Source organism: Cryptomeria japonica, chromosome 9 (genome assembly GCF_030272615.1).
Source record: "Cryptomeria japonica chromosome 9, Sugi_1.0, whole genome shotgun sequence".
NCBI classification, from domain to species: domain Eukaryota; kingdom Viridiplantae; phylum Streptophyta; class Pinopsida; order Cupressales; family Cupressaceae; genus Cryptomeria; species Cryptomeria japonica.
The window spans coordinates 419,644,720-419,669,093 of NC_081413.1; the positions used below are offsets into that span (position 1 = coordinate 419,644,720).

At 36.1% G+C, this 24,374-nt stretch overlaps 1 protein-coding gene across 2 annotated transcripts in view; it reads left to right on the forward strand.

The window, feature by feature from the left end:
• LOC131073405 (kinesin-like protein KIN-6) overlaps positions 1 to 24,374 on the forward strand; it is a 211,335-nt gene that overhangs the window by 60,772 nt on the left and 126,189 nt on the right. For both annotated transcript variants that reach the window (XM_059211091.1, XM_058009856.2), the window contains one exon: positions 18,460 to 18,542. In XM_059211091.1, the coding sequence (XP_059067074.1) occupies positions 18,460 to 18,542 (83 nt within the window). The remainder of the gene's footprint in view (positions 1 to 18,459; positions 18,543 to 24,374) is intronic.

Sequence of the window (24,374 nt, forward strand, 5' to 3'; positions counted from 1 at the left end):
CATAAATATTCAAGTTTGTTTGTGCACGCGTGTTAAGCTGTTGTACCCATATGAAGTTTACCTAATGTGCCAAGTTGAATGCTAATGTCTACTGATTTCCCAAGTGCAAGTTGTGTTTTAATGTCATCCTTTGTTCTTTTCTAATCTTTGTAGGATGGTGGAATAGAGACTTATGAAGGCATTTGTCATGGTAGAGGAAAGGTCCTAGTTGAAGAAGTTTGTTAAGGTCGAGGCCAAGAAAGCTAGATACATGGGTGGGAAAATCAAAGAGAATTTAGAGTTGTATGCCTAATATTACAAACATAGCTGAAAGAGTGGTTTGATTTAAATTCCATATGACAATTTATAGTACACACTTGGGAGGTAGGGTCAGACGTTACGAAAGCATAAATTGATGTCAGAAGATAGTTCATAGTACGTGCTTGGGAGGTTCAATGTATAGGCATGCACATAGATGTTAGATGTGCACTTAAACATTGAAGGATGTTTTCAAATGCAAAATTAACTAAGTGGCTTTGACAGCTGTGTGCCTACATACTAGGTGTACTCTAGACAATAGAGAAAGGAAAATATTTAAAGATGGACATAGAGAGTACAATACAAAGATTGCACCTAGATGGTTGGGGCATGCTTGAAAGAAGAGAAATCAAATGAAAGTTTTGAAGAGACAATGCTCAATATACATTGGTATGCTCTTCACCCAATGCCACACACCTCATAAGTGATTCAAAATTAATTATAAATTTTTTTACAAGTAACATGTGCCAAGGCATGTGGCAGTATATAGATGCACCATGTCATGTCATGTGCCCATAAACAGTTAGGGGTTGGTGCCCTAAACATCGTATTCAGTTTTAGTTTTTAGGCTGGATTGGAGCAGTAGACTCCAACAACATTTCTCACCGAGGTTTTTCCCATATTGGGATTTCCTTGTATATCTAGTGTTGTGTGATGTATCCTTGTGCATGCTTGCATAATGTTCTCTTCCCTTATCTCACTGGTATGTCTTCTTGGTCTTTGATATGTTAACCGGTATTCACATTTAAGATTAAAAGGTTTAAGATTGGAAACTACTAATTCACCCCCCCTCTCAGTGGCATCTTGTGTTCTACATTACCATTCCATGCAACTGAAGGATTCAGCAGATGGAGTTGACTCTAGGAGGGCATAAGATGAGAGATGACTTCTATATGGTCAGTGTTGGTGAGATAGATTTGGTCTTGGGAGTGCAATTGTTCCACTCACTTGGTGAATATACACAAAATTAGAAGACTAGGAGTTGAAATTTAAATCCGATGGGAAGGAGTGTCATGTCCCCACCCTTAACCCAATAGTCAGAATCATAAACATTTTAATAATAAACAGATTATTATACACATTCATATTAGATATTCATTAAATATTACACATCACATATTAATATTAAATATTCATTAATATTCTTATTAACATTACGTATTCATATTACATATTCTTATTAATATTACTTATTTATTAGTAAACATGATTAATGGCTGTAATAGAATATTCCTTATTTAATTACAAAGTATGAACAGGCAGATCGCCATTGTCATCGAACATTCTCTAATTCGAAGAACATCGAAGTATGAAGAAACTAATCAAATTGAACAATAATAATAGCTGCTAATGGAACGGTTTTACTAACCAACTTTATCAATGAAAAGAAATGGATTAAATAATCAGTTATGCTTTATCATAAAGGGGCATGATTAGAGTAGTGATTATTAGGAGACAAGAGACATGTCTCTTAAGTCACCTTTTCCCAACGTATATGAGACAGTTCCAATCCTTTCAAAAAGCATGGGAAAGGGAAGATAAGGAAAGGAGAGAGGAGCACGAGAGGAATTGCGAAGGTCTGCGGTAAGGAAAAAAGAACGGAAGAAAATACCTGTGTCTGCCAGTGAAGGGAAAAGAGCGATCAGAACCAGTCAAAGGTACGTATAAGCATGAGTTTTCTGAGTTAGCATTAGAGTATATATCAGCCAGTATAATATACATATTTAAATCCAGATTTGTGCACCAATGACTATAAATTAAATAGAGATATTCTTAATCAAGTCATTGATAGTTGATATCATATTAAGTAAAAGGATAAATTATATCCATTTATTCAAACCGCATTAAAATAACAATACTGTTAAACATAATGTATAAAATATATATCTACACATAATCTCAGGAATACATAATACGATCAGACAGATTATGGTAATACTGTAAATTCATATAATAAAATAAATAACAGACTGATTATAATGAGATAATGACAATAAGTCGTTAATACTGATGCAAAGTAATACTAACAGAAAACTTTGATGATAATCCAATACACATCACTATTGTAATGTAATGTAAAATGGTAATCATGTCAGAAATAACTGATTATCATAATGTGATGAATTGAATAAATATAATAAATGATTCATTGTAAATGAGGGACCGTCTTAAGTATGCCACTCCATAGTGGATGTCTAACACTTGCCACATGGAGCCAAGAGGGGTGAAGCATCTGCTCTTGGGCTCAAGAGAGAAGGTAGTTTTGATGAGGGAGAACGGCCATAGAACACCTCGCTGGGTACGCCACTCCATGATGGATGCCTAACACCAGCCATATGGAGCCAAGGGGGATATGGTTATTCTTCCCTTGGGCCTAGGAGGGATAGTTTCTTGGACACCCTATCCAACTAATGGACTAAAGGAATTGATTAGTAACTGACTTACAAACTGACTTTATATAACAATCTGATCCCATCTAGGAAATATAATAATCTAATTATCTTCAACAAATATAATTCTAATAGCCATTAATATAGCAGATTTGATATCATTTAATATAATTCATATTTCAGTTTAAGTATTATTTCATATATGTTTTTTGCAGGAAAACAGTATACAAAGGTACACCTATAAAACCCAATTACTTATTTATAGATTTGGCCAAATTTAGGTTAATTTAAAGTATAACTAATTAGGGGACATTACAAGGAGGTAGTTCCTCATGGCCTATCTAATGGAGGTCCCATGGTAGTTTCAACTAAGAGGATGGAGAGGGTTTTTTGCATACACCATGTAGCTTGGGGCAGCCAAGTGCTTGATTACAGATATAGGTCCATGAAAGGAAGAGAGGTCTTTCACTGTTGATAGTTGGTGCATCTTGGATAAACATAGCAAGGTGTTTAGTGAAATTTCTCTTGGTTTGCTACCAAATAGGGGCTTTCAGCATGTGGTTGAGCTGGAGGAAGGATCAAAACCTATCATCACTGCTCCTTATTGTCACCCTAGGAGATCCAAGGAGATTGAGAATGCTATTAAGGAGCTATTGAACATGGGGCACATACGACCTAGCTCTAGCCCATTTGCTTCACTTGTGGTGTTGGTCAAGATAAAGTTGTGACTATGAGGATGTGCATTGATTATAGAGTTTTCGACATGAAGACAATTAAGACTTGCTATCCCATATCCAAGATTGACGAATTGACAGACGGGCTTTATGTTTTTGCTCGCCCAAGAGGAGGTGGGGATATTTTATTCATTGTTTGTTTTTGAAAAAGCATATATACTTCTTTTAGTCTTCTTTTTAGGGGTTCTTACTTGTTCATATTTTGGTGGATTGTAATTTCAGAGTTCTTTCTGCAGAAGTGGATGATTTTTTAACACATTTTCAGGAATAATACAGCTTGGTTATACCTTTTTGCAGTAATAATCAGTTTATACCTTCCCATTTTCTTCTATTATTGTGGGTCATTATTGTTTAGTACAGGTTCTTGTGAGATTCTTTGCCCTTGGAGCTGTATTTTTCATGTTGGTACCTTTATGAGGGAACATAATCATTTGCAGGTTATAAGCTGCGTTTCAGTAGTGATCGGTCTTAGGTTGTGAAAAGGTTCTTTCCTCTTATGACTGTGTTTATCCAACCTTCTTATAAATTACTGATGGAAAGGTTAGCTTTTTCTGGGTTGTGAAAGAGAGCTTTATTATTACTGTTATACTGTGTGTTATTGGTTGTGTTTTTCTCAAGATGTCTTTTGGTGTATCATCTGTTAGGTTGTAGATTTAATTTTATGTTTTCCTTCGTACTATTTTCTCAGAAAATCAATGATTTTAGGTGATACCGAGTTAGGAAGCCGACCTTTTCCTGAGATTCTTTCCAAGATAGGTGACCTACAAACTTGGAAAGATCCCATGTTTCTTCAAAGTACGAAGTTCAACAACTTGGTGAGGGTGCAACTTTGGTAGATAACAGTTTTTGGCACGCCTGGTGTGATCGAGAACTGATTCTCAATTTCTTTTGTAATATGTATTACTGCTTTTTGGTGTGTACAATAGTGCTTTATGCCTTTGAAGGCAATTTTTAGCACACACCTGGTGACTCTGGAAGATTGGTCTACTGGTTTCAGGCAGATTAAGTGCTGGTATGTAGAAAATCAGACCTGGTTTTCATTGCTTTCAGGAATTTTAGTGAATTTCTAGATTGCATGAATGACTGAAATATGTCATCATTTCAAAGAAATGTGTTTTATTTTTCACCGTTTCATGAAAGCATTGATCCTACACCCTCTTATTGTCCTTATCAAGAAGAACAAACTGCTGTTTTAACCCAAAATGGCCATGCTACAGCCAGTTATCAGCATCCTTCATATGTTTGCTACCCACCCACCCTCACTCAAGCCTCTTGGCAGCCTAGCTATATGTACAACCAACCGCATGAAGGCTGTTCTATTTCAAATCAGTAGCATTGCCCTCCTAATCAGCTCCAAAATCATGGACAAATGGAGATTGCAAACATCGGGAGCATTTTGCTAGATTGGACTAAGCAACTGGCTGATATAAAGAAGCCGCAGGTGATTGACTTGCTGCAAGAAGAATTGTCTTACAAGGCCTACCTTCATGAGCAAGAGTTACAAAACCAAAAAAGACAGTACCAAGAAGATCTGGCGAAGGAGGAAGAGAAGAAAGTTTTGTTTTCTCAGGCTTAAAGGTTAGAAACTCTAGCAGCCCTTACTTTTCCAAATCCATTTTTTGAAGCTATGACTGAGCCTGTAAAGGAAAAGATTCTCAAGTCTAGGTTTCCAAGCTTCGACCAAGAGCAACCTTTTGAAGAATTCACTTGCAGTCAAAACACCTAGCAAATTCCACAAAATCACCTAACAGGTCAGCATTTGTCCTCTCACAATTCATCTTTATCCGGGTGGACCTGTGGTTTACCAAGAGTATTGGTCTAGTGAGCAAACAAAGGGATTTTTTGAAGGAGAAGATGAGTTTTTTTTACTGATAATACACTTTTCCATGAGGTCCGAACTAAAAAATCAGACCTGCAACAAGAAAATGGTGAGAAAAATGGGTTGGGACAACAAGATATTAAGCAAGGTGGAGGTCATGAACCTCGGGACCTCACTTTTGTGTTTGATGAACTTCCCTCTTTTGATGACAAGGATGAAAAGGATATCCAAGTATTAACATTAGTGCAAGTCTTGGACTAGGAAGAGGTAAATGATTGCGAGCAGGTTGGTGATCAAGAGGATGATATAGTTTGGTTCGATGGGCTTCCTTGTTTCCTTGATCAAGATGAAGAAAGCATGTCAATGTCATCTCCAACAAAAGTTTTGGAGCAGCAAGGATGTATAAATCATGGTGATGAGTTCTTGGTAAACGCCAATCAACATGAGAATGAAGTTTTATCTTTTGTTGAAGACCTAAAAAATGATTCTATTTTAGAATCTAGAGGACTTGAGGAGAGTTGTTACAAGGATAAAAATGGACCTCTCATGCAAAAAAGCAGGGAAGATTCTGAAGAAGATAATTTTTGGGAAGAGCTAGAAATGTTTTGTATAAGCTTAGATACAGTACCAATATATCCTAAGTTGGAAAATCACGAGCAGCATGGGCAAGATGTGGAGGCAGTCTTGTTTCTACTTCCATCACATGAGCGAAATCGTTTCAATCGGCAAGATGATATCCAAGAGCCAGTCCATCAGCTGGAGACCAGCCAAGAGAGCTCAAAGTTTGTTTTGTCACAAGGATGCCCTATCAGGCATCTAGCCAGGATGGAGGCTAAAACAAGAGACAATCATGCTTGCAGTTAAGCATGAAGTTGTTATTGACGAAGAGCTGACCTAGCTCACTTGTTCACTTCAAAGTAAGTTGTTTTACACTCAAATTTGTGAGGTAAGTAAACTTGTTTATGATCTTGAAGACATATTTCAGCTCTTTGTCAGTATTCTGTCTAAGATTCATCTCTTCTTGGTTGCTCATGAACATGCTAGACATTGTAAGTTTACAAGAATGGGTAGCCATTTCATCCAGCCTATAAATGGTTTTGTTTAAGAGATTTGGTATTTTGATTAGCATAGGCTAGAGTAGGTTTTGATGCCAAATAAGTGCTGCTGCACAAGTAGATTAGTTGCAGCTTCCATTTCCCTAAGTGCTTCATGCACAACTTAGCTTGTTAGTTGTTTTTGATTTTGCAGAGGTTAAACTGCTACGAGGTGTCCTAGTTCTATGAGGTAGACACCTATCATATGAAACAGTGAATACATGATTTCATTGCCACACATCATACATATTTGCCTCATAAAATTGGGACAACTCGCATCAGTTTTCTAGGGAGGTGTTATTAGTAGAAGTTTCAGTCTGAATCTAAGTTTCAGTTGTGCAAGTGATGTGTTTCAGAGGAGGTGTTTTGTTGTTGCCCTGTCCTAATCTATCAATTACACATGTAAAATTCATGATAGTAAGGTGTCAAGATCACTGCCATAAACCACACACCTGTGCTCAATAGGTTAGGATGACAATGAATAGTCTAAGGCAGCTTGTTTTAATGTTTAGCAGGCAAACATATAATAGATATGGCCAAAAATGTTACCAGATTTTCACCTACAGGATCAATAAGGTACAACCACTAATTTTTTTGAGCAAGTGGTATATTTAATGGCCTCTCTATGTTGCATTCAAGTACAAATAAAATAGCCTCAAAAGATTGCAGAAAGCCAAAGATTGCAAAGGAAAATCATTTCATTAATATAAATATACGAAGCATAGAAAGATTAGGCAAGTCTTTTTGAAAAGAAGTAATCTTTATTGAAAATGATAGAATGCATGTCTCACACAATAAGCCGTGAGACTGACCTTGCTCATTCAATATGCATGATGCACATGAAAGCTAAATTATACATGAATGAGTAAATGCTAAAGAATGCATGTCTAGAGGGTGACCAGTCATTACCTAAATGATTGGAGCTTGTTGGCTGATCCATAAATCTGCTGGTGTTGTCCTGCTCCTCCTTGCTTCCCCAGGTCCTCAATGCTCTTTTTTCTTACATCAAATGATAGGCAATGAGTTAGAACTGTGTTCTAAGCAATGAAAGGTCATACACTATACATGAACATTCACTTATACATGTATAAGTCAGTCTTGATGTGCACTAAAAAGGAGATGCATATTTTAGGTGTCCAAGAGAATCAAGAAAATCATCATACATAGGCATATTATTTCTAACATGTTTGCTTCATGTGCAACTACAAATCTGGTCATGTTCATTTTCAGCATGTGGGGTCAAATGGGCTCCCACAAGGGTTGAGCCCAACGTGCATGATAGCAAACGAACTATATGGGGGAGCCAAGTACAACAGTCCATCAAAGGGATCATTGTCACATAATTCCGCAGTTAAATGGTTTTCAGCTGTCATAGTATTGATGAAGAGCCTCATATCATTCAAACTCAATGTGCAGTTTTAGGAAAAGCCCTCAACAAGGTAAAATGCAATCACATTCTTTCAAGCAGTCATTAGGGTTATTTGGCAATGAGAAGAACAACTAATGAATGGATTTTTGAGTCATTTTCCAATAAACTATCATTATATGTCATAAACTTGAGCTCAATACACAAGAACAAAGAGATTGCAGTCGTTCACCACACAGAGCAGCCAAAAGGGTCTGAGGAAGCTCAAAGGACAATGAGCTTGCATCACAGTGAAGAGTTTATCGCCAATAATCAAGAACATAGTGGGATCTCTGAGGAAGCATAGATCTTTTTATCCCTTCCTTGACTCGGTATGAACCAATCCAAGTGACCATTCAAACAGATAAGGTGACAAATATACATGTGGCACAAAAGGTAGAGTAATGATATACTTTGAGAAGATTGACATAGTGAACCATCTTCGAAAGGAATATGTTTATGGGATAGTAAGAAACTGCGGTTTGAATATGACAAGACTTGGATATATGGCAAAATTCATCATAAAATTAATCAGTTTTGTAGTACACACTCTTTACAGGAAGTCTATTCAGACATGTTTGACCAGATTTATGAGCAAATGGAGGATGAACGTAGAAAGGTTTTGATAGTGATGGAGAAGCAAAAGGTGTTGGAAATGGAGGCTGAGACACTAAATAAGATTGCTGTAGCAGAAGCTAAGAAAAAATCACAGGTTAGTAGAATTATTATGCAGCAAAGGCTAATGGAGAAAGAGAGCTTAAAGAGGCAACAAGAGATAGACAATGAAATGTACTTGGCTCGTGAAAAAAGCCTTGCAAATTCCAACTATTACAAGGTCATGAGGGAAGCTGAAGCAAACAAGCTAAAACTTACTCCTTAATTTTTGGAATTGAAGTTTATTGAGGCCATTGCAAATAATTCAAAAATGTTTTTTTGAAAATAAGGTGCCAAACATGGTTTTTGATCAGAGACTATTAGGAAACTTTCTGACCCAAACTGTAAAACAAAGAAATGAAAATTAGAGGAGCCGAAATGTTTCATGTTTTTTTTTCCAATGATTTTCCAAGGTAAGTATTCAAAAATCGAATTGTTTTGTATGAAAGAGATGCACACTTGGAGCAGCCAACAGAGAAATGAAGATCACAGGCAACAAGGTTAATATCCCACGTTCTTATTAAGTAAATCTGCCTAGAATCGATTTGCCTTCTAGTTTTCTAGAAAACCAAGCCATGGCAATCTTAAGGTTTGCAAATGTTGCCAAACAAATATCCAACTCTCCAAAATCACGCCCAACACTTAGAATCATCAAAAATATGCCCTCCGATTTCTTCTTTTTCTTCAAGAAAACCCTGCAGGATTTTCCCATGGCGGTGCCTCAGAGAAAAATGAAGATATCAAACGCAAAAGAAAAGAATGAGATGGAATAGGGTTTCATTTACCCTGAGTATGCGACAAAGTCAAGGCAAATTTTCTTTGCCTTTGTTTCATTTTACTTTACCGCTCACCAATATTCGTGGGTATTGTGATTCATAAGCCTTTACATAATGAATATTTGCTATGGCATGTAAAATATTATTGAGTGATTTATAATTTATCACCTAATAATATTAGGTGATAAATTATAAATCACTCAATAGTATTTTTTTTATGAAGCATAATAACTTTGACTTATTATTAAATTTAAACAATAGATTAAAATATCTAGTAAAATGATAATTAATAAATTACTTTATGTGATATTTAAAAATGAAATAAAGATAAGTGTTTAATAAAGTGATTTATTCTTTATCACTTTATTAGATATTTTTATCAATAAATAAGGTAAGACAAATGTTTATTTAAGTGAATAACAAAGATCACTTTATTGAATATTTTTCTTATTTAAATTTATTAATAAGTCAAAAAGGATATTATTGCATTCATAAAAGAGGGCCAAGTAGGTCAGAGGAAGGTTGAAAATTATTAAAATGAAATAATATAAATGTTTAGTAAAGTGATGATTTATAAATCACTCTATTAGATATTTATTTTATTCTCATTTATTGGTAAGTCATATATTTTTTGGAATGATGAAGGCTTGCAGTCCTGTCAGAGATATTTTAGTGGTCATTTATGGGGCATTTAGGAGTTTTTAAGGCAAGGCATGGGCTGACTTGACTTTTGCTCAAGTGTGTTCCCTTTCAAACCTGTTTTAGGGCCTGAAAAGTGGGCTTTATGTTTCTGCTCACCCAAGAGGAGGTGGGGATATTTTATTTATTGTTTTCTTTTAAAAAGCATATATACTTCTTTTAGTCTTCTTTTTAGGGGTTCTTACTTGTTCATCTTTTGGCAGATTGTAATTTTAGAGCTCTTTCTGCAGAAGTGGATGATTTTGTAACACATTTTCAAGAATAATATAGATTGGTGATACTATTTTGCAGTAATAATCAGTTTATACATTCTCATTTTCTTCGGTTATTGTGGGTCCTTATTGTTTAGTACAGGTTCTTGTGAGATTCTTTGTCCTTGGAGCTGTATTTTTCATGTTGGTACCTTTATGCAGGAACATAATCATTTGGAGGTTATAAGCTGTGTTTTAGTAATTATCAGTCTTAGGTTGTGAAAAGGTTCTTTCCTCTTATGACTGTGATTATCCAGCTTTCTTATAAATTACTCATGCAAAGGTTATCTTTTTCTGGGCTATGAAAGAGAGCTTTATTATTATTGTTATACTGTGTGTTATTGGTTGTGTTTTTCTCAAGATAGCTTTTGGTGTATCACCTGTTAGGTTTTAGATTTAATTTTATGTTTTCCTTTGTACTCTTTTCTCAGAAAATCAATAAGTTTAGGTGATACCCAGTTAGGCAGCCGACCTTCTCCGAAGGTTCTTTCCAAGATAGGTGACCTACAAACCTGGAAAGATCCCATGTTTCTTCAAAGTACCAAGTTCTGCAACTTGGTGAGTATGCAACTTTGGTAGATAACATGAGTATCATTGTCCTTTGGTGTCAACAAAATATGGAAATTCCCCTGCATGCAATATACTTCACATAATTATCATTTATAAACAAAAGTCAATAAATTTACTATCTCAACTTGGATGATATGTCTCTTTCAACAAAAAGCTTTTAGCACAACCTGTGACCTTGAATGAATCATGCTATATTGGCTAGGGAAAATCTTTCACTCTCCAAACTAATCTTTGCCTGAGGGTTTTTGTCTTAGGACTATTGTTGAACAAATTTGCTCAACCTCTAAAAATCGGGTTTCGAGAAAATATAAAAAATCCATAATATCAAGAATGAGGAAATGACTTCTCTGAACATAATATTTTTAGAAGTTATATTTTATAATCCTTTAATAACTTTCTTGAAAAAAACATATCTTATCTCTTTATAAAGTGACTTACTATTTTAATTTACATTTGATCAATATGAGTCAATAATTGAAAAAAATATATTTCTGCACAATCACCAAATTGTGGAAAATACTAGAATAGACAAAATATGGGTTTTGACCATGCCAAAATAATTGTAGGCTCTTAAGATATCGAACATATTGCATTTGGAAAGTGCTATTGGACTCATCTAGATTACCTTAGTTCATTGCCATTGTCAAAATTCATTTCCAATAAAGTTGGCATTTTCCAAGAATCTTGGAACATTCTGAGAATTTTGGAATGAACCAAAAAGGGGACATTACATTATCTTTCCTTTTCCTTGACATTACATTATGTTGATCACTCTTTGCATAAACGGAAGTGCAAAGTTCTAATTTCTGATGGAAATATGATATATCTCCTGGTTGCAAAGTTGTATTGAAATATAGAGAGGATTTTGTATGTATTCCATTGTGAACAACATTTTTGCAATTTTTTTGCAAATAATGCTATGTGTTGCACGATGTAATTAGAAAGTGTAATGCCCCTTTCTAGGCGACAAGAGATGAGCAGGGGTTGACCTATCATTCGAGTTCCCGTATGTCAATGATATGGTTAGGGGACTCATTTTGAGGGTCATGGAGCTTTGCAGGTGATCTGAGCCATTTTGGACCTTCAAACGACAATTCCTACTTTTTAGAGAGGTTTCCTATTTTTTAGGGAGAACTGGCAGTTGACTGGATGACCACCCAAGGGACTAGGGAGCAGAGCAGGATGCTTTTGAGCAGTTACATGTGTTTGGATAGAGCTTCCTATTTTTTAGGGTGAGTCCCTACTTTAAAAAGTAGGACTCAGGGAATTTAGTTCTGAGTCCAGATTTGGATTTTATGAATAATTTGGGAAATATTTTGATATTTCTTAAGTTGGTTGGAATAAATAAATAATAATAATGTTACTTTATATTATTATAATAAAGTAACAAGCTGGACCCCCCTTGTGCCATGATGCCTAGGAGGCATGAATTTAGTTGTTTTTTAAAGACAACTTAATTTTATTAATAAGGGAGCCTAAGGGGGTTGAGGAAGACATAAGGAAAAGAAAAAAATTAATTAAAAAAAATGCGAGGCAACCTTAAAAACGAATTAGGGTTTGAGGCCCATAAAGCAACATGTTGGAGGCCATTTTGGGCATCTTGGAATCATTTTTACAATCAAGCTTTTGGAGATTGAGCTCTGCAACTCAATTCAATAGCTTTGCAACTTTGAAGAATGAAAACTTCTCAGAGGCAGGTGAGTTTGGATGCAACCCCAACTCACAAGTGAAGAATTCCTCCAAAATTCTTGTTTTTGCATCAAAATCAGACCTGTAGCAGCATTATCAGATTCGTCACAGTGAATTGATCAGGGATTGAAGGCCATTGAAGGTTGCCATATTCATTTCCAGCTCCCACGTGGCTTCCTAGGGCAGGACAAGTTGGTAAATTCAGAAAAATCACTCACAAAATCCTTTAATCACCAAGTTGGTAAATTCAGAAAAATCAGAGCAGCATGGGTTGGGGATCTTTTAGTGGTATCAGAGCTGGTGATCTTGCCAGCTTGCTGGGAAGATTCTTTTTGGTTGCAAAATCACTTTGGGTTTCAATCACTAATATGTCTTGGCAGATACCTAAATTTATCACCAAGGAGAAGGAACAAATTCTTGAAGAAAAACTCTACAATGTAGAAAGAAAATCTGCATGTTTGCCTCGATCAAAGTATGGATTAGTTTTGCAATTTGGAAGCAAAAAGAATTGCTTATCCACGATAGAACAACTAGGTTTTAAACGAAAACAAGTGACCATGATTCTTGTTGTGATTCCTTTGGTTAAGCCAATGTTGTTGAGACATTTTGATAGAGAGGTAAGACTTGCATTTACTCCGTGGATTGTTAATGTTATGAGGATAACAGCTCCACATGATCCTTATAGCAAGGAATTGATGAAGGAGGTATTCCAATTGATCGTAGAAAGTTTTCAAGGATTGGGTGATATCCATAATCCATCCTTTGGTAGGAAAGTCAAACTTTTAGAATCAGTTGGAAAAATCAGAGCTTGTGTGATTATGATGGATTTGTTTGTGAAGACTTAATTCTTGATATGTTTCCTCAGTTTTTGATTGCTATTAAGAAAACTCAAATGCAAAATGTTTTATCTTCTATGCAGTCCATTTTGTCTTTGATTATTGAGGAGAGTGATGATAATTCTCAACTCTTCTTATCTTCCCTATTGGGTGTTTCGAAACAAGCACATGTTACTTCTTCTAATGCTTGTGATTTGGTTAACAATGTTGTCAAACATAATGAGCAAAAATTGAAGCCATTCTTAACAGTGGACAAGGTAGATAACGGTGGAGCACTTGGAGTAACTATTAGTGAACATAAGGATGGTATGGACAAAGGAGAATCATTTCATGCATCTGTGGGTGTGAATTACATGAGTCTTCTTGATAACAAGAAGGTTGATGAGTATGCTGTCATGGAATCTTCAAAAACAACAGGGATTGATCAGCCACACAAAGGTATGAATTCCTTTGATGATTTTCTATTTGAGCAAAATAATATGGTGGATGCATCTAGAGTTGAGGATTATGTGAAAGAAAGGAAAGGAGATTTGTTTCAGCCTATAAATGATCCTGAAATGGAAGACAAAATTCAGTTATATGGGAAGCCTAGGAGGGATGAAGCCATTGGTATTCATAAGGACCACAAATTTGAAGAAGTCAGAATCATGGGTCAGCTACTTGGGGATTCAAAGGAGTCTCCATGTATTATGGCATCATATCCATTGGTTGACAACAATAGGACAAAGTTGCATGGACACGGATACAATATTAGATACGGATACGGTATCGGATACGGCTATGGCCATTTTTTAAGACCCCCAATATGGATACAGCTGGATTTCATTCATAAAAAACACATACACATATATTTAACACAATTTTTAAGTTATTTGAGGATATTTTCATTACTTCAAAAGCAATATAGACACATAATTGCTACATATATAATGATAAGTTGATTTAACATTTTACAATATGCATAAATAGTAGAGTTGCATTGGAAGATAACCCAAAACATGGGTCACTGAAATAGAAAAACATTTCATTTGTCTTTCTCATTTGGTGTAGGTTTTGTTAATACCAATTTTAAAAAAAAAAAAATGCATGAATGAAGTTTTTAAAAATTAAATTTAAAAGATTTCTTCAAATTTTTTTAAAAATCAAATCACATAGTATCTAGCATGGTTGGAAATCAATGATTTTTGGGCATGCGTGGGTAAAATATTCGACGTGTATCTGGGCTGTATCAGATACGTTTCGGAAATGGGAACATATACGGGGATACGCGTGCCCAGGGAGGGGCAAAGGAGTTTCCGGCTACTCTGCTATAGGGTTGATAAAGCATTTGTTGGATCAGCTATCTTTGAAGCACATAAAGGGTTGATGCTAATCTAACCAGCTACATGCAAGGTATGACAGCTCTTGGTGGGAGTGGTTTTCCTTGTTTTGTGCACATGATTGCATTGGAAGAACGCTTGATGAGATTATATGTAGCATATTGCATTGAAGAGCTGATTACGAAGTCTGAAAGATTGCCAAATGAGATGATTCTACAATTTGACAATGTATGGTTTGTCATGAGCCCTACACCATGGAGCTGGTTGGAGGTAAAAAACAGAAAAGCTATGGAGATAGAGGCATGGATCAGATTATGGGCAGCTAAGGCAGTTAACAGGACATGTGATATTCAGCGGGACACATCTCATAGACCAGCACCTTTAGAGGAGTCACATACCTTGGAAGAAGAGGCTAGAAAGGATCACAAAGACAATGTGGTAAGGTATGATTATACTTCTGATTTTCTGTGTATGAAGAGCAGTCTGTTGTCATCATATGAGCATAAATCCAATAAGGCTCGTAGTGACAAAGAACCCAACCTTGTGAACAAGGCTCTACAAGAATCGGATGATCATATGGATAAGCTTTGTGGGAGTTGAGCATGGCACACTCTTCATCGTACACAGCAGGATTTAAGATTTCTATATCAACCAAGAGGATCAGCCTTGAGGTGTGTAATTTTCATTGGGATACTCATGTTGGATCAGCACTACAGGGAGAACATGCAACAATGAAAGAGCAAAAGTTTGAGGCAGTTGAAGACACTGTGAAAAGGTATGACAGTGATCCTAATTTTCTGATCTGGAACAACAGTCTTTTACTTTGGCATAATCATGAGATAACAACTCCCACTCATGAGGATGATCGTAAGAAGTCTTATTCTATTGTTGGCACTCATTTGAGAGTCAAACATGAGGTTTTTATTGCGTGTCCAAGACACAAGAGGACTGAGTTAGTACACCATGGCATGGGAGAGGCAAAGGAGAGGCAAAGCATGTGGCATATGAAGGATGAGCATTGTATGGTGGCCAAGCAAGTGAAGCAATCAGATTTGTATGGTGAGAAGTATGATTCAGAATTCTTTGTTTGTTCACATAGTTTACTTCAAGAGAACATGGTGTCACGTCTTCTAGACAACCATTTAAAGGCTCACATCATACACCTGGATGGCATTATGGAGCATACACTTGATGGATCAGCCATAAGTGCTATGACTACTTATGTAGATGAAGACATGGGTGATGTGGATTTGATTGGCTCTTTGATTATTCATGGGGTATTAGAGGAGTCTGCTCGTAATGAGATACAATCCTTTCATATTGATGACCCTTGGATAGAGTATGAAGCTAGCCCACTTTAGGGATTTTTGATGGAGACATTTGCCTTGCGGTGGCTTACACGTGAAGGAATGGAGTTTCAGTTGGAGTATGATCCTAGTGTAGGATATGGAAGTAAGCACGTTGACATTGGGGTTCCGGCCCTAGTTTATGGATCTCTACTTCATCCTTTCATGGGAGATGACTGTTCTTCTTCATGGTACAGGGATTTCTTATCAAACTCTAAGAAGCCAATGGCTGCTCGTGAGTTTGGGGGAAAATTGTGTCATCGCATCATCGTTGGTGGGTGGATTGGTGCTATATCATCCAATGTCATTGGAAACATTATTTGCATCCACATAGGTTTGATTTGCAGTTGTGTTGTTGCTGTTCTGTTCTATATCAGCAATTTAGGAAGGGCTGCTATACCTTGCACTTATAATGGATGTTTTACACATACATGGGCGATCAATTGGAGTTGGAGAATTGTTTGGTATTGAAGGCACTTGGAGATACCTTCATTTCCTCATATGTGTGGGATATGGTAGCATGATGATTTGGGACCCGGGTGTTGAATTGTTTGACCCATCGTTTCGCATGGTTTCCAGTGTGTTGCTTCATGGTTTGCGGTGTGTGGGTATTGTTATCAGAATGCAGCAGCAGAAGCATATAGAGTTCTACCTACGGTTAGTGTGGGATTTTGGTGGGACAATGATGTATTGCTTGTGGGCAAGCAATCTTCGGGAAGGGAGGATTGTAATGTCCCCTTTCTAAGTGACAGGAGATGATTGGGGGTTGACCTATCATTTGAGTTCCTATAGGTCAATGATATGGTTAGGGGACTCATTTTAAGGGTCATGGAGCTTTGCCTGGGCTCTGTGAGCCGTTTTGGACCTTCAGACGACAGTTCCTACTTTTAATGGAGGTCTCCTATTTTTTAGGGAGAATTGGCATTTGAGAGGATGACCACCCAGGGGACCAGGATGCAAAGCAGGATTGTTTTGAGTAGTTAAAGGTGTTTGGAGAGAGGTTCCTATTTTTTAGGGTGAGTCCCTACTTTTTAAAAGGAATTGTCAGTTGGCTTGCAGGACTCGGGCAACATTAGTGATCACAGTGCTTTAGTTGGAATTCAGTTCCGAGTCCAGATTTAGATTTTATGATTAATTCAGGAAAATATTCTGATATTTCCTAAGTTGGTTGGAATAAATAAATAATAATAATGCTACTTTATATTATTATGTTAAAGTAACAAGTTGGGCTCCTCTTGTGCCATGATGCCTAGGAGACATGAGTTAAGTTGTTTTCTAAAAACAATTTAATTTTATTAACAAGGGAGCCTAAGGGGGTTGAGGGAAACATAAGGAAAAGAAAAAATTTAACAAAAAAGAAATGCAAGGCAATCCTAAAAATGAATTAGGGTTTGAGGCCAATAAAGCAACATGTTGGAGGCTATTTTGGGCATCTTGGAATCATTTTTACAATCAGCTTTTGGAGATTGAGCTTTGCAACAAAATTTAGCAGCTTTGCAACTTTGAGTAACAAAAACTTCTTAGAGGCAGGTAACTTTGGACGCAACCCCAACTCACATAACTGAAGAATTCCTCTAGAATTCTTGTTTGTGCATCAAAATCAGACCTGTAGCAGTATTATCAGATTGGTGACAGCGAATTGCTTAGGGATTAGAGGCCATTGAAGGTTGCCATATTCTTTTCCAGCTTCCACGTGGCTTCCTAGGGTAGGTAGTACACCTTGAAGGCACCCGGGGTGCCAAAATAAATAAATCAGCATGATTTAGGGTTTGGAATTGGTTGGATATTCATTGTTAGCAGTAGCAATCAACAAATAAATCATTTCTTTAGGCTTAAGACAACATAGCTGGATGATATGAGCAAATTAGTGAAGAAACTTGGCTAATTTCAGTGATCTTGCCTGGGAGCCTGAAGGAATCGGCAACAAATTTGTCTAGTCTTGTAATTATTGTTTTTGATAATTATAATTGATGCAAATAAACCTCATTGGACGTATTTCCACCATTAGGGTACTCCTATATTTGCAGTTTCACCAGTTCGATCAATAAAAAACACATTTCCAGGCTAGCACAGGGACTTTTGGTATGCTATTCACTATTTTGGTTGCAATAAATTATTTGAATTGTTATTAGTGTTGCTGTTATGAAGATCAGAATTTTGAAATAATTTTGGCAGACTATTATTAAATATATTTTGCATTCAAAATCATTTGTTCATTGGCAAAGAAGCAAGCAAAAACCCTCTAAATACCTTTTGAGAATCAAACTCATCAAAAACTGTCAAAATACTCATAAAATCCTTCAATCAGCAAGTTGGTAAATTCAGAAAAATCAGAACAGTGTGGGTTGGGGATCTTTCAGAAAGTAGTAGGGAGAAGGTAGTGCAGTAAGAGTTAAATGTTGTGCAATGCTTTCCTATTTCGTTTTTTTCAAAAACATGCCTCTCTTTGAAACCTTACAAAGATTGCAAGTTTGAATTGAATATTACATTTAATCAGATTTGATACTACATTTACAATTCTGTTTTGGATTTGCAATGTGATATTAAGAGGTGATGATGATAATTTGTTTTTTTGTTCAGGTGCTAAATGTGTGCCCCGGGGAAGAGAATTATGTTGATACATCTTTTGTCCTTAGACAAGCTTCACCCTATGTAAATATAAAGTAATATTTCTGGTCCAGTTTGTTGTGGTGATGCCTAGTGTTTATAATATATGAAGCTCACTTCTTGTTTCCTATAACTTTGATTCATTAATAGAATTGTATTTGCAAGCATTATATGAAGAATTTCTTCTACTTTTAAAATTGTAATTGGTTATTGGGAATGATGGTTGCATATTATGAATTGGTGATATTTCATGCTATGTTTTTGCTAAGATGGATGCATCACAGGGCCACTGCGTGTCGAGAACCTCAGACAGAAATTAAAATACTTAAATCAACCTGCTTCTTGTGAAGATGCATGGAAGAATAGCTGATGAGTACCCGTTGATATTCTACTGTGTAGTGGTATAATCTGTATGAGATCCTCAATAGGGGAGACAAGTATCTTAAGTCTTGCTATTGTACTAGAAGGTAGAACAGGAGCACCAGAAAATGCAGCATCTATATGACTAATGTAATAGAATTTTTGATTTGTGCATTCTGACATTGCGGATTGATTTTCCTTTAGCATTGTTGTGTGATAGTTGTGGAACAGCAGCAGAATTACAGGTTGACTGCTAGAAAACATTCTTCAACGACCAAGCCATAGTTTTCTATCAACAATTAATTAATGTTTCTCTCATTTGGTGATCTAGGATTATTTATCATAGATCTTCAGACATAAGTAACATCAATAAAAAAGACATACAACCTTAATCTTTCATATATTGTTTCATGTCACAGTTTATTTAAATCTATCAAAATAACTCTTGTAAAATAACATCCTTGTTGCTTTATTTACTATAATCACAAAAGTTCAACAGGCTTGCCATTCCATAATCAGCAGCCTGATCGCATAAAATTTTCCATAACCTTTAACTAGGTTTTTCATCTTAAAATAGCAGCTGTCTCAGCCCGTAAAGTGCAAGAAATTTGTTCCTAAAATTCAGCCAACTACAATAATTACGCACAACAGTGTTTTCATCATAACATAGAAGACACCTGCTGTTGAAAAATCATAATTCTCAAGTTTAAGCTCAGCATATCTTGTAAGCATAAGTTCAGATATCCTCTGTTCGTAACATTTACACAGGTAAGTTTTATTTTGCACAAGAAATGAAGTAACGTAGTCACAGACATTGGGCTTCTGTTGGTCAAACCTGCCAATACAAGATATATTAAGGCCTCTTGTGGCTACTCCAACCCCTATTATAGCATCATGCAACTGCTACAGAACCACCCAAAGGACCTTACATGATTGGGTTACATTTAATATCTCATATGAGGGTAACTCAAACTGTTTGCACATGTATTTCTTGACGTACAATAATTGCAAATTTGATAATCAACAAATTTATCTTCTTTTTATTAAACTTAGCATACTATTTTCAGCAATTAACCATAATTCTTTCTTTTCCGTTAAATGACTTCAAGAATGGAAGTCTACCTGTCATGCTTCCCAATCAGTTTCTTACTGTAAAATTGCAACTGCTAAATAAAGAAATTTGCTTTAGTGCTTCTGTAGCTACTGCAAGTTATTCCAAAGAATAGCAGAAAATCAGCTAAAAGCTACAGCTACACGTGCAGCTGCTCCAATTGGTGCATGTTCTCCGTGCCCTCATGCTACAGCCATATCTTCCTTATTTTTCTTCTCCCCCAAATTTTCCAGTACTCTTTCTCTTTTCTCTCTTTTTTTTTTGATCTTTTCTCTCCACAAATTTCTCTGCCCAAAACCCTTTCTATGTTTGCACATATATGGGCACACCTATTTCCTTCCAAAAATCTGATCTTTTTCCTCAATTATTCTAGCCACAAATACCAGATGTCAAACCTTCTTTCTATCAAATTAAAAATATGATTTTCACCTTCAAAAAACCATACAACCAGTCTTCCATAAAAAAATACTGTCTAAAATACTTATTTCCCTTACAATATCCTCTACTTCTCCTGCTGGGCATGGAATTGGCAGAGGGGTAAGGAGTCATAATATGGCGTCCACCTTGTTTGCTGAAACCCACACAAGCTTCTTCTTTTATTTTAATTGGCCCTTTCACATGTGCTTTTTTTTCTTTTCTTTTTAATAAATTCTTTTGTTTGAATGATTCAATTTCCTTTTATTAATTATTCTTTTGTTTTTAGAAGGTTTTCAATTTTTTTTTTTTTTTAAAAGTTTGTTATAGTTCTTTTCTTTTGTTTATAAAAGTTTTCACTTTCTTTTTATTTAATATATCCTTTTTTAAAATTTTCTTAGCATTGGTATGACTCACATCTCTATGTTGAATATTTTATTTACACTTAGATGGTGTATATATGAACAAAGACTGACTTGGGTTTTCCACTATGCATGACATTCCAAATGCCAAACCACAAAACCAACAAGAATAACTAGCACAATTAAAACTTGTATTCCCAAACAATAACATTTTCAACTTGACATAACCACATATAACTAATCTGAATGAAGGGAGACAATACTCTAACCGCCTTGTGGTTAGGGCTTAGTAGTGTTTGTTTGCATGGGGTTTACGCATGGTCTAGAACCTCTCTTTAATGGTTAAAGAGCGCTAGGTGGCTTGCTATTTAGGCTACTACTCTTGAAATTGGCATGACTAAACTTGTGATTTGTACACTCAAGCACAAGTCAAATATGTTCATGGTAATGCATGAGAAAAGCAACATATAACTTTGCATCATGGAATATAGTTAATTACTTGAAATACAAGAAATGAACTCAGATTAAAATTTCCTAAGCATTTAATTTCTGTTGCTGTTAAATACATAGTTATCCAACATTACATCACAAAGGAGTCATAGTATTTTTATTATTAGAAATAAGACATATGCTGTGCAGATGTTTCCAAAACAATAAACATTTGAATCGACAGTTCTCATGAGATTATGCAAACGTTACTATGTGAATTTTACCACAAGGTTGGGCCTTACTCAAATTGCTTAGCTATTTGTGGATTGTTGGGTCCCAAAACTGTTGCTCCACTTCCTAGAATAAAAACTCACTCACAATGCTAGGGTTACTGTCATGCAAGAATATTCATCTTATCAATATATTGTGGAGGGTTAATTGTCAACTCTATGATAGTGGTTTTCATCTCTTACTCTTGGAATTTAAGTTAGACTCGAGAGGGTGTACTTAGGGGTATACCTTAATAGGGATTACAATCAAAGAAAATAAATAATTGGACCAATCGATAGCCAAACCCAACCTGCCAACTTGACCCCAAAGCTTGTCATTGAACCAAGTATAACTAGCTATCTCGAAACCTCTATATAATTGATAAAACTATGCAATTGTGACCCACATGAAATAAATTCATTTGAATAGCTCTCTTGATGATAAATCTTTGGTTATACTACAAGGTCATGAATAGACAAAACTACCACTTGTACACCACTTGTACACTATTAATTTATGTTTTGTGTGATGGTGTGAAAATGTGCATGGTCCTAGACTGGTGCCTGTTCATTGGGCAATAGAGTCACAATTCATAGGGAAGAAAACAAAAAAAATATGGAACTATGTATTTGCATATAATAATGATCACAAAATTTGTGATAGAGCATACTTAGAAATACATAGTATAATTGCATATATTCATACATAAAAAGAGAGAGACCATTACAATACTTGCAACATTTTTAGAACGTTGTTACATATTTTAGACCAAACATTACATTTGTGCCAACAAATTTGACATGAGAAAATCCCTAGCTATGACTAAGAGACCTTTGTTGGAACATGTTTGTTGTTGTGCCAAAATATCGACCTATTAACGCTTGATACAAAAGTCAAAGATAAACGGATCCATGGGAGGTGGTTATTCCATGTCCTGAATCCAAAGGGGGAGGTTGGTGATTAGTCCAACAATCCCCCCCTTCAGTGTCACCCAAGGGGATTCGAACCTTCGACCCAACTTTGATACCAATTGTTGGAACATGTTTGCCGTTGTGCCAAAAGATCAGCCTATTAACGCTTGATGCAAATGCCGGAGATAAACGAATCCATAGATGGTGGTTAGTCCATGTCTCAAATCCAAAGGGGGACACTGGTGATTAGTCCATGTCCCAAATTCGAAGGGGAACACTGTCGATTACTCCAACAACCTTGAATATATACCTAATGCCCTAGCAACATTTTGCAACAAAGCCATTTGTAATGTCAACCTTTTTTGATTGCACATGTTTGTACAACACAAAATGGATTGGATTGGTATCTATGGTCGTCTTTCAATTTTTTTGGTGTTTGGAGATCACGATTGAACCATCCTGCTAAAAATTGACAATGATCATCATTATAACAATATAAAGGCATCAAACCCTAAACCTTGACATTATAGCAATGCCACATCTATGGTCAAGGATTAATCCCACTCAAAATGGATGTCTTAGATTGAAATTAGCATCTACAATAACTTTGATAGGCTAAGCATTGATTTTTGGACGGGCAACCATTTTGCAATAATAGAGGGTAGTTGAAACCAAACCCAGTCGTTTATTTTTAGCGCCCAAACACATTTTCAAAACCACGGTCCTTAATTCCTTGGAGGGTGGAAGATGCATTGATGGCATCCAAGAAAGGTAGGAGAGTAGGTAGGAGGATGTATGTAGAGCCTTACCTTGGAAGTTTGGAGACCTGGGCGCTTGATGTGAACGTTCTACTTGTGGGATTTTGGAGTGTAATCGAACTTTGCAAGAGTTTGCCACAAAATAGAATTTGTAGAGAAATTTGTTTGAATTGCACATGTGGGGAAAACCATTTGAATTGGACTTGTGGGGAAGACCATTTTCACCGACCAACTTTACAATCTTTTGTTGTCCATTTTGGATGAAAAGTTTTGATGATAATGTAAGCAAAAGGATTGGATGATGTTATCATGAGATAAGTGTGGTGTCATCATGGATGGGATGACTCTAGATGGGATGGTGTCAACAAAGGATATGGTGACATCGATAAATGATTGCTTGTAGGAAAATGCAATTGGACTAGTTTTGTAGGGAAGTCCAATTGAACCAGTTAGGAGTTCAATTTTGTTGGCTAGGGAATCTTTGCAAAAGTGTTGATGATGCATTGGTGATGGGATGATGATGTCATTATGATATGGCTTGCAAAATTTTCAAAGTGGATCGAACTTAAGTTCAAATGCTTAGGATTTGGTTTAGATGGACTACAAATTTCCTCAACATTTTAAATTTGTCTTTATAAAAGATTAGATGTGGAAAAGGCTAAGTGAGTTGGACAAGTCAATTTTAAAGGAGGAAATTCAAACGGGGGGCGAATTCTTGCAAAACTCTTTCCTGTGAAAAACTTAAGTGAATTGGTTGAATGCTAAGAGGATATCAGTTGGGTTCAAACAAGCATTGGATTTCCACAAACATTCAATTTTATGTTATAAATGGTTGAGTGCAAGGAAGTCAAGTGAACTAGATGTGCACTCTGAAACGAGGAAGTTTAGATGGAGGGCAAATTCTAGCAAAATGCTTTTTTTTTCAGTATTTTGTATTTGAACCGAATCTTTACTTTAAAAGGGGAAGTTAAGACGAAGGTTGAGTTTTTGTCAAAGGCTTACAACCATTTTTCTTTGTGCTTTTTCCCTATTGTGGGGATTTTCGAGCAAACAAGACCTTGTGGGAAAATCAAAGTGAACCAGACTTGGTTTAGGTGGATTGGGAAAAATTGCAAGCTAAATGCTGACAAACTTCTTGAACATTTCCTATCCCTCTCGAGCAACACTTCAACATGGGGACCCAACTTAGAGGATTTCTTAGATTGGTTATCCATAATGGGTCACAAACGGCTAAGTCAACACATGAAAAATGAAGGGATTCAAGCAAAAAGGG